The sequence below is a fragment of the Misgurnus anguillicaudatus genome, unplaced genomic scaffold, assembly GCF_027580225.2.
Source record: "Misgurnus anguillicaudatus unplaced genomic scaffold, ASM2758022v2 HiC_scaffold_28, whole genome shotgun sequence".
In the NCBI taxonomy this organism is placed as follows: Eukaryota; Metazoa; Chordata; class Actinopteri; order Cypriniformes; family Cobitidae; genus Misgurnus; species Misgurnus anguillicaudatus.
The window spans coordinates 5,692,329-5,704,588 of NW_027395278.1; the positions used below are offsets into that span (position 1 = coordinate 5,692,329).

The 12,260-nt window shown below is 37.7% G+C and overlaps 1 protein-coding gene across 2 annotated transcripts in view; it reads left to right on the forward strand.

Annotated features, from left to right (window-relative positions):
* Positions 1 to 12,260, forward strand: part of LOC141362532 (calcium permeable stress-gated cation channel 1-like) — a 79,008-nt gene that overhangs the window by 21,555 nt on the left and 45,193 nt on the right. For both annotated transcript variants that reach the window (XM_073864760.1, XM_073864761.1), the window contains exons 2-5: positions 1,670 to 1,940; positions 5,358 to 5,437; positions 10,714 to 10,801; positions 11,302 to 11,339. In XM_073864760.1, the coding sequence (XP_073720861.1) occupies positions 1,707 to 1,940; positions 5,358 to 5,437; positions 10,714 to 10,801; positions 11,302 to 11,339 (440 nt within the window). In that variant the 5' untranslated portion in view covers positions 1,670 to 1,706. The remainder of the gene's footprint in view (positions 1 to 1,669; positions 1,941 to 5,357; positions 5,438 to 10,713; positions 10,802 to 11,301; positions 11,340 to 12,260) is intronic.

A 12,260-nucleotide genomic window follows, 5' to 3' on the forward strand; every position in this document is an offset into this window, starting at 1 on the left:
CTCATTTTAGTTAGCTTTGATTAAAGTAATTAATCTATGGTTTCACTCACATTTTCTTCCAGAATGTTTAATGGATGTTTTTAAAAAGACACAAGAAACTAGAATTATTTGTGTTTTGTCAGCTTATGCACATTGTATTTGTCTATTGTTGTGACCTAGATGAGGATCAGATCACATTTTATGGCAAATCACCAGTTTTTGAACTGGTAGAAAACCAGTTCATTTCTAGAGGTTCACATACTTTGTCTTACCACTGTATCTGTTGCTTCGGTGTCTTTGTAATGTCTTTTATTTTGTACTATGTTAAAGGCGGGGTGCATGATTTTTGAAAAACACTTTGGAAACGGGAGTGGGGCCGACTACCAATACACACTTGTAGCCAATCAGTGTAAGGGGCGTGTCTACTAACCGACATTGTTGCCTAGGTTGTATGTGCCCTTTAAATGTATCTCCATATTTAAATACTGTAGCATATGTTTCCCTTTATTTTCATGTGTAAGTACACCTTTGTGCTTTCCATGGTCTTTTGTTGGTTATTGAATGTAGTGTGTTTTATGCATGTGGGGTTTTGGTTCATGTGTTTTGTTCACGCCAATTTTCCAATTGGATTTATTAAACTTTCATTGCAGCTTTCTTGTGTCATGTTTAATTCAGTACATGACGAATCTACAGTAGACGGCAATGAGATTAAATTGAAATTAAACTGAGCATGATAATCGTATTAAAGTGCAACCCATTCTCACTCCCCAAGGCGTCAAAATCTGAAGCATGTTCAAATGCCTTCAGCGTCAGTATGAAGACGCGAAGGGTGTCCCTATGCATCACTATATCGACGAAATGGGAACTCCGTTGCTTTCATGCTAATCCCTCAGCGTCGGATATAGACGAAAGGGAATCTCGGAAGGTGATGCCGTCACGTTATGCGACGATCGGCAGGATCATGCCGCTTCTGGACGGTAACTACTAAATTTTTGTTTCAAATTTTTTACCATTGTCGCTTGGGGTTGGGGTTAGAACGACTTTCTGTTACATAAAATTAGCCCAACCCAAACCCAACTCTAACCCTAACCCCAAGCGACAATGGTTTAAAAATCAGAAGACAAAAAGTATAAACCAATACAGACATCTTAACCCAAACCCGAACTCTAACCCCAAGCAACAGTGGCTTAAAAATTGGGAAAAAATTGAGTAGGTACCGTCCAGAGGTGGCATGATCCTGCCGATCGTCGCATAACGTGACGGGCATCACCTTCCGGGATTCCCTTGCGTCTATATCCGACGCTGAGGAATTAGCATGAAAGCAACGGAGTTTCCATTTCGTCAATATAGTGACGCATAGGGGCACCCTTCGCGTCTTCATACTGACGCTGAAGGCGTTTGAACATGCTTCAGATTTTGACGCCTTGGGAAGTGAGAATGTGTTGCGAAACTGAAATTTCCAAAAAGCCTTGAAAGACCAACATATAAACATATACAACATATAAATCGGATGTCAACAGAAAAAGTATCAAAATTTTTCATCAAATTCTCCAGATTCTGCATTAAGCATTAACTCTTATAGCAACTAGAAATTTGTTCTTGTTATAAATTCTCCTATAGAATTTTGTAAATTATTCGCCTGTTTTTCATCTTATTAATACTGCCAATTGTTGTCTGTCTGTCTTCACAGTGATGATTTGAACGGTTTCCGGAGACCCGCCACTGCCATGGCGTCGCGCTCTGACCTCTTGGGTACGGATCAGCCGAGGCTTGAGTTCTGGCCTGCAGGTGGTGGCAGCCCATCGGAGGAGCTGGATGTCAGAAGTTTCCTGGGCTCGTTGATAGAGGAGAACAGCACAGCAGAGAGATGTTATCGCTCCCATTCTCGTAGCAGTGTGCTGCAGGGCCTGCCCTTTGGAGGAGTCCCCACTGTCCTCGCCATCAACGTTGTTCTCTGGCTGGTACAGGATCCCTGATTACATGCTTTCAGTATTTGCTCACACACATTATATTTAGGGTTTTTTAACTACTATATACGTACATAAAATGTATACAACGTAAAGGTTGTGTACATACATGTTGTTACATTGTACTTTCATTGAAAGATTCTTCATTTAAAGGCAGGGTACGTGATCTTTGAAAGCCAATGTTGACATTTGAAATCACCTAAACAAACACGCCCCTACCCCAATAGAATCTAGACCTTCATTTGTTAGACCCGCCCCACACATACGGAACCAGGGCAACAATGTCGGTTAGTAATCACGCACCCCGCCTTTAATTACACTCTTGACCCCACAAGTAAACCTAAACCAACGCAGAACAACACACATGTGCACAATAATTACAATAAGTGCTTTTTTTCTTTTGTAAGCACACAGTTAAAGGCACCTAATATAAAAGTGGGACCTGGTATTTTGTGGTATTTACGTAGAATTAGAGCAGTACATGACAGAATCCTATTTAGCAAGCCAAAGAGGGCCACACTAACCACAATGATCTTACAAACACAAAGCACATGAGGCAAAGCAATCTATTCAGCCCTCATCATATGACAGACACTGTAAATGGAGACAGCAAACACAACAATATTCCTAATAATGGCAGCAAAGTGAAAAGTAAATATGTTTTACTGTAATACATTGCGGTGCATGCTGGGAACATTGCAGAACGTAAAGGTTTTGCTGCAGCACTGGCTGCTCCTTGCGTTAAAGTCTTGGTGAACAGAGACACTTGGAAACTTAATAGCTACTGAAATGAAAATACCGAGCTAAAATTAGCTGCTTTTCTCCATAGGCTCAGCAAAAATTCCTTAGTTTAGGAATCTTATACTGTAAGTCTAAAGTATAATACAAAATATGCAGGTCTAATACAAATATATAATACTTTAAATATTAAAGCTCGCATAACACACGCTGTTTCTGCATTTCTGATGTTAATCTGGAGTACCTATAGAGTAGTATTACATCCTTTGTCTTTAGTTTAATCAGATTTATAAAAGAAAGATTAGCTTTACCGATTCTTTCCGATAACGTACGAAATAATGAATAAGGAGGAGTTACTACCGCGGGAGGAGCGAGTACGAGTCATGCAACACTTTACAACACTGTTTAACTTATGATTCACTACATGTTCGTGTCATTTATATAATATGCACTTACGCGCCTATTCCAACATAACACAGAAGTCTGTCTTACCGCATGCAACTCATGACCCAGTTGGGACTTTTCAATGAAATCCAGCACATCAAGCACACACGCAAAACTCTGCTGCTAGCTCGGATAATAAAATAAATACATTCTTTCGTGCCATTGTTGAGTTTTGAAATTAAACAAAGCTGTCGCGTGATGTAATGTTTGTAAGTTCTAGCGTCTCCCGCTGATTGACGGGTGGGCGGGGTTTTCCGGGGGAAGTGCCCATAAAAAGAAGTGATACGTATAGAAACCCCTGAAACGTCAGCTGGACCCGTAATCAAAAAAAACTTTCAGAAAATTGTACAAACCTTGGCGAGGTGCATTCGGTACAGAAATACTGTGTAACACGCCCAACTGCTTTTTTGACACTTTGGCTAGAATGAGGAAACAACTCTATAATTGTGTTAATTAGTCCGAATGCATGAAACGTCAGCTGTACCCGTAATCGAAAAAAACATTCAGAAACTTGTACAAACCCTGGCGAAGTGCATTCGGCACAGAAATACTCTGTAAGGGTCCAGTCACACCAAAAGCGTTTATGGCAGTTGCAGGCGCCTTTTTTGAATGATATTTTATGGGCAGGGCGCGTTTGCGCGCTGTTTATGCGCGCCGAGCGCCTTGCGGTTTTTTTGCCGCCTACCGCGCACGCGTTTTTGAAGGAGCGCTGAGAGCGGAGAAGCGCCCGACGTCATTCGCTTCTTTGCATTGTCCAATCGAATGAGGGGAGAGGCGGGTCTTACGTTGTGGTGAGGGAAGTTTACAGTTGCTTTGAAGAACCGGACTCCACTCGCTCACTCTCTCCTGCGTGTTTGTGCACCTCTCACCCTCAAACAAGGTCAGAGCAAGCGTCCTCTTTTTAAAGTTTCTGCTAATATGACAGTTAACAGCAAAAGAGTGCTCACGCCTCAATATTTGATTGACAAGACAGCTGACTCGGTGGTTGCTTAGCAATATGAAAAGGCGCGTCGCACTGCTCTTTTTTAAAAAAAAGGCAGTGCGTCGCGCCTTGCGTTTGCAAGTGTTTAAAGCGCTTTTGGTGTGACTGGCCCCTAACATGCCCAACTGCTTTTTTGACACCTAGCATGAGGAAACAACTCTATAATTGTGTTAATAAGTCAGAATGCATGAAATACCATTGAACCACCCCTTTAAAAAATGGCTCTCACGTGTAGTTTAAGAGTGTATGATCTAGGGATTTGACGATTAACCACGATAAAATGTCCTGACGGTTAGTATTATCGTTTAAAATTTAATTATCATTACAACCGGGTTTGATTAGTGTGATTTAGAAAACTCGCAGGCGCGCACATGCAACATAGTTTTTTTTGCACAAGAAGGCATTTAAGGGATAATGTATTGTATTCATTCACGGTAAACTTATTAGACAGATTTATTTATTTTTTACCACATAAATAATTTCAGGGACATGAAATATTAAATTGTGATTTTCAAAAATAAACCTTTTTTTGACAAAATCATATTTATAACCATGATAACTTTGGTCACTATAATCATGATATGAAATTTTCATACCGTCCCATCCCTAGTATGATCACATATTTTATTATATAATTCTGGTTACTTGTATGTTGTATGCTCATTTTACCTTATTGGAACTTATTGTAATTCAAGGGGTGACTTTAATGTAAACTATTCCGAGCAATAAATGTCTAATTAATTGTGAACTTTAGAAATTGCATGAAACTGTAACTTGTAAAACTTTATCTTGGTTTAATTTCATAACAAAGAAAGCCAAATCGAGGCCTGTAGCTTCCCAGCAGTCGGAGTTCTCAGTTGTGTTGTCATTGACTGTTCCTACTGGAATCATTACAAACACATTGTGTGCATGCTGACCTCACTGACTGTTAGTTTCCAAGACAACCACTCACCTCTTGTCTCTCTTGCCTAAGAAAAGACGAATAATTACTATTGCCCTGAAGTCTAAGCAGAAGGGTTTGCCTACAAAAATAGTTTTGACAGAGTATGAGTTTGCATTTTACAAAACTGTTGAATAGAATATAAAATGGTGCAATGCCTTCTGGGAAAATTTCATCACATTAAAAATGTCAATCATTGTGCATGCCATTTTTAACTGTAAATTATTATAATTTATGTAAAGGCAAAAAGAAATATGTTTTGTATTTATGCATGCTGATTTTACTCTGTGTTTGTTGCTTTTTTTAGTTCCTACTTCTGATCTTCTCATGTTTAAGAAAAGCAGCATGGGACTATGGCCGCCTGGCTCTGCTTGTGGAAAATGACAGGTATAATTTCTGAACTGTTGGCTGTCAGAACACATTATACTGAAATATGAATAACCAAACAACTTTAGGGATCTACAGTAAGTGAATTGAATGCTGGTCAATGTGATACAATGGCTCCACCTGCTGGACAAACAGGACATGTAGTTTGATCAAAATGTTGTAGTTCTTTAGTCTGATATTTAATGTAAATGTTCTCTCATATTCTTCATTTCATGACACGGTGACAATATATGTGAGATGTATTATTATTTACAGTAATTTATAAAAATTTAGTTTGGAGTTTACAGATGTGATCATCATTTTACTTGCTACTGAAATGTGCATTTATTAAATTTTGCATTTATTAATCAATTTTATATTACTATAACTTATTTAGTATGCCATTTATTTTTTAGGAAACCTCATAGCCTTCTGAAACCTTTCTAGTTAACACACACAAACACTGAGTTCCCGTGGGACCCTGTGGGTGGATCATAAGTCTTAAACCTCATGCAGTTTTGCTGGAGCACTCGTGCTTTATTCTGCCTCAGCATGCCGTATAAAAATCTGTGTATGTGCAGCCGATTCTTACACAGTATTGCATCAGTCCACTCGGAGAGACAGAGATTGCCTCATTAATATTGGTATCACATTTATAGACACTAGAATTTAACTTTGTTATTTTCATTTCCTGAGATAACAGATAAACCTTTAAGAGGATTTTTTTTCTTGTTTTTTTCTTACCCTGAGGGGAATTTCTGGAGGAATTGCATTGCAATGCCTTTGGCTCTACCACAGATGAGAACTATAGGGGTAGAAATGGCATCATGTATATTATGAAACATACATCATACTATATATATGAGAGGCTATGGATAGTTGTTAAAAGTTGAAGATATACAGTACTGTGCAAAAGTCTTAGGCCACCATGCTGCCATTAGATTCATCTGCATCACCCTATTCATCAAACTAGTCACGAGAACCAAAAAATTTGACGTTATTGATTTGCCGCCATAACACTCTGATTTGTATGTTTACAATAATACACGTATTATTTGCTAAATCATTTTTTCTCACAAATGTATCTGTTCGCTTCAGAAGACTAAGTAATTCAAGTAATTTTAATTACTTGAATGATAGATGTGCTTTGTTGAGCTTCAAAACATTGAACACCATTCAATGGCTTTGCAAAGATTCAGTGAACCAGAATAGTATTCATGTAACTTAGATTGTGTTTAGCTGATAGTCAAATATACTTTTGATGGCATAATCCTTTAATTGTGTTGTTTCGTGAATTGTTTTGTATTTAAAAAGCGTGTTGTTGTTTAAATCTTGCTTAAAAGCCATAAAATAGCCTATTTCAAAAACAAGCAGTAACACTTTACTTGAAGGGGTGTTCTTAAGACTGACATAAGACCTTCATAATCATGACATGATATGTGGCATGACCAAGAAGGAGATTTTATGCATGTTTATGACAACTGTCATTAAGTGTCATTCGTTCAATTATGTCATTTTTAACGCAAAGATGACATTGTTTGAGATGTCTTTGTTATGACACATTGACAATAACCAATACATCATAACTTGTCATGACAACATAACTGACCACGTTTTACCAGTGATACATTAAAATGTCATTAAGTGTTAATATTCTGTCATATAGTTTTATAACAGCGTAATGAATATTTTTCTTGACCTCAACTACAGTGATACAAATATAATTTGTCGTTAAAGGTCTGGTTTTTCTGTGTTTTTGAAGCTTTGATTGTGTTACAGTGCGCAATATAACATGTGTTCATGTTTCACGTGTAAAAAACGCGATATTTTTTACACAATTGGCCTATCTGTAAACCGCTGTTTTCACTGTCCTCAAAACAAGCTGATGTCTTCTGTGAAGTCCCTCCTTTAAATACGTATCAAGTTCTGTTGGTGTAGCCTGATTAGTCTGTCATGATTCGATAGCAGCTTAGCTTGCCGTTAGCTTAGCTAGTGGTTGAGTGGTTCATGTAGGTTGTCTACAAATCGAAAGGTTGGTGGTTCAATCCCCGGCTCCACCTGACCAAGTGTCGAGGTGTCCTTGAGCAAGACACCTAACCCCAGCTGCTCCCGACGAGCTGGATGGCGCCTTGCATGGCTGACACCGCCGTCGGTGTATGAATGTGTGAGTGAATGGGTGAATGTGAGGCAAAATTGTATAGCGCTTTGGATGGCCATTGGTCTATGAAAGCGCTATATAAATGCAGTCCATTTACCATTTACCATTTAGCTGGCGACTGATATACTCCTGTTGGCAGAGTTTATTCAACAAACTGTTCTATCTAGTGATGTCATTAATGCAGGAATTAGAGGGCTGTAGTCCATACCGGCCGTTCGCTGTAGGCTTTGAACAAGCGTGCTGCACAAGCCCTGAAAAGTGAAGCCAAAACATCTCGATCGCCCCCCAGTGACTAGTCCCAGTATAGGTCATAAACCCCGCCTCCCCCATGTTATTCAGTGGGACTTGAGATCAACTAAACAATTTAATTACACTTCAATTAAATTTGTTCCGTAGCTGGTTGTTTTCTGTCATCTATTGTAGTTTTTATCACCCTGATGTAAATTCAAGGGTTAGTTTTTAAAATAAGTTTGTTTTTAGTTAGTTATATAATGCTATAAAGACGGTGGTGTCACGTCATGATTGACAGCTGTTTTATGCGCATTCTGCGAGACCGAGGGCGGGGCCTTGATTTTGCGGCTTTCCTTCCTGCTCACTACTGCGCAGGACTGGTCCCGAAATCGCTACTGCGCAGATTCAAGACCCAAGATGTCAGTGCCGTATCATATATTTTTACCAATAGAAGAGAGCGAACGGGTGTCGTCCATCTTTTTTTTACAGTCTATGGCTTGAAAGGTGAATTCTGTTAAAGAAAATATATCGCCTTGCAATGAACTCTGGGCTTTATCATTTTACAGGTATTATTTATGCTATTATAGCAACATTACATACTAACTAGGGTTTAAAAAATGGGATCAGAAAGAACGTGACCTTTAAAATGTTATTAAGTGTTAATACTCTGTCAAGTAGTTTTATAACAGTGTCATGAATATTTTTCTTGACCTCAACTACAGTGGTACAAATATAATTTGTCATTTAAATGTCATTAAGTGTTAATACTCTGTAGTTTTATAACAGCGTTTCCCCTGTGTGTTTAAGAAATAAAATCAATCGTCCAATAATATTAATAATTAAAATTGATAAAATTTTATTTTATTGCATTTGAAAACCGATTCACCTAAAATTAAATGACAATAAATGAATGAAATGTTTTGTTAGTTTTTTATTTTATGTCAAAAAATTTCAGAACCCTCTTGTGTGAGGAAAAACAAGCTCTGTTAGTTGTCAGTTTTTTATGTATTGTGCACATACATAAAGTTAAAGGATTAGTCCATTTTCTTAAAAAAAATCCAGATAATTTACTTACCACCATGTCATCCAAAATGTTGATGTCTTTTTTTGTTCAGTCGAGAAGAAATTATGTTTTTTGAGGAAAACCTTCCAGGATTTTTCTCATTTTAATGGACTTTAATGTAACTCAACACTTAACATTTTTTTAGCGGAGATTCAAACGACTCTAAACGATCCCAAACGAGGCATAAGGGTCTTATCTAGCGAAACGTTTGTCATTTTTGACAAGAAAAATAAAAAATATGCACTTTTAAACCACAACTTCTCGTCTATCTCCGGTCCTGTGATGTGCCAGCGCGACCTCACGCAATACGTCATCACGTCAAGAGGTCACGGAGGACAAATGCAAAACTACACCCCAGTGTTTACAAGTGTGGAGAAAGAGGACCGTTCCGACGTTGTTGTATGTGGAATGATACTAATTAATGTCTTTGTGTTAGTTTATTGTTTAAAATGGTCCGCAAATGTGCGCTTCATATATGTAACACGTGACCTTTTTACGTCACTAAGCAATTATGTAAGGTTGCGCTGGCGCTTCACAGGACCGGAGATAGACGAGTAGTTGTGGTTTAAAAGTGCATATTATTTATTTTCCTTGTCAAAAGTGACAATCGTTTCGCTAGACAAGACCCTTATGCCTCTTTTGGGATTGTTTAGAGTCCTTTGAAACAACGTTGAAAAAAACTGTTAAGTGTTGAGTTAAGTGTTAAGTTTTGGGGTCCATTAAAATGAGAAAAATCCTGAAATGTTTTCCTCAAAAAACATAATTTCTTCTCGACTGAACAAAGAAAGACATTTTAAAGAAAATGGAATAATCCTTTAAGTATAATCTTTTGACATGTCTGCTGCATTTTGTTCAAGTATTTAAAATTATTTGACATAGTATTAACACTTAATGACATTTAAATGACAGTTTAATGTAATGTTAACCCATAAAGCTAGGTAGTTTTATAAGTTTGATCATTATTCTGCTATGTCATGTTTATGACAGATTTATTACAAGTTATTACACGGCTCTCTGGAATGCTTGATTCTGATTGGTCAGTTGAGACATTTGCAGGTTCGTTCTTTTCAAATAATAACCGCTCCAAAGTAATAACGCATAGCCAGTACTACTTACGATTAAAATCGCTCCGCGCCAATAAAGACCAATAAAGATTACTGTTTGGCGCCATCTTGTGACAAACACTGGACAACCACAATTAAGAATGGAAAATTTTGACATTAATTTTAACATGTACGGAAAAAACAAAACATTTAAACAGTGGATAGAAGAACGAACAACGACAAGACAGAGAGCTTACTGAGACTGAACTTGACAAAATAGAGCATGACAGCTACGAAGCCAACACACAAAACTTATGATGTATTGGTTTATGTCAAGTTGTCATAAGAAAGACATTCCAAACAATGTCATCTTTGCGTTAAAAATGACATAATCGAACAAATGACAATTAATGACAGTTGCCATAAATGTGCATAATGTCTTGTCTTGTCTTATGAACACCCCTTCATGTAAACTTGTACTGTAAAGTATAATGCTTTAGATAGTTTTTTTTCTGTAAAGAAAAGTATTTCCAAAACACTGTCAACAAATGCAGTTTCTCACTGTGACATCTTACAGTTATAATTGTAATTATTAAAATATTACTGTATATGACACATTGTGGGTCTTTAAATATATTGACATTCATAAATAACAGATTTACTAGAGTAAACAGGGTGACAACCAGCCACAGTCTCTCCCTTACAGCTTTTATACATTAAATTAAAATTCATTTTTAAAACCTTAAAAACATTGATAAGTCATATATGTCTGTACATTTTATTATTTGCTTTTGTTCTTTAGCTTAACATCACTATTCTATGGAGAACAAAGCGAAAAGGAGAAAACTCCTTCAGAATCCAGCCCGTCAGATTCAGAGAGCAAGGACATGGTGAGATTCCCACACATTTACCAAATATTTCATCACACAGTAAAAAATGCAACCACAAGTACAAATTTTATGGCAGCTGTTTTACCCAAACAACTAATAGATCATGTTTTTGGTCTCTCTTGTCTTCGCGCTGTGCTGCCGTAATGTATAAACATACAAAGGCATAAATAAAGAACAAGTTCAATCTGTCCACACGTCTTAGTCAGCCTTTGTTACTCCGCGTCGACCCGAAACTGATGTCAAAACAAACAGCCGTAGCATTTTTATGCCCTCCTTTTATCTGTGCCTTTACATTCTGACCTAACTCTCTCGCTTTGTGTTTTATGTGTATGACACTACAAGACATTGCAGACTAAGCATGTGTTTTCCACTAGTTAGACTCTCCGTGTTCACTTAAAGTACAAATGACTCTGACAGACACTAAAGTGGCCAGACGTGCTCTGCACTGGCGTGTTTTTATGTTCCAGACCTTTTTATGACACCGTTGTCTCTCTTTATAGGGCTTCTGTTCCTGGCTCTCATCTCTGTACCACATGAAGTAAGTGTGTTAGAAATGGTGATGTCATCAACCGGTGTCCTGTTTACTCACGTTGCATCAGAAAACAAGACAAGGGCAAAGGTTTACCGGGCACTTTACAAGCACTTCTGACGCCTGGATGCGTTTGACGGGCTTTCAGTGCCTTAAACCAGCCTCTTGTCTCCACAGTTTCTGAGATGTTATTTGGAAGACTAGGATAACATGTTGGTGCCATATTTAGCTGGTTCCTTTAAAAGCTTCTTGAACTCTCTGGAGACCTTGCAGAGAGCTTCCTTTCTCTGTGTGAGGCGAGGCCAGAGGGGCGTGTGTGTTTGTGTTTTTGACTGTTTTTGGTGTGTATGAGTGCTACTTGTATTTATAATAGCACACAACGCCCTTCTTTAAGTTGTGTGGTCTTACAAAAAGAGTGCCACACATAAAGTGGGGTCCGAAATTTGAGTCCAGAAATTTTTCATTTAAAAATCAACATGAATATTATTGATTCAATTCAGTACTCTTGTTTATTTATCAAAATCCTAAAGCTTTGTTTATTTCAAGGCTTAGATTTTGATTTTAAAGGGGACATTTCAAGACTTTTTTAAGATGTCAAATAAATCTTTGGTGTCCCCAGAGTACATATGAAGTTTTAGCTCAAAATACCATATAGATAATTTATTATAACATGTTAAAATTGCCACTTTGTAGGTGTAAGCAAAAATGTGCCATTTTTGGGTGTGTCCTTTTAAATGCAAATGAGCTGATCTCTGCACTAAATGGCAGTGCTGTGGTTGGATAGTGCAGATTAAGAGGCGATATTATCTCCTTCTGACATCATAAGAGGAGCCAAATTTCAATCATCTAATTTTTCACATGCCTGCAGAGAAAGTTGGTAAACAAAAGTTACTGGGTTGTTCTTTTTCACATTTTCTAGGTTGATAGTAG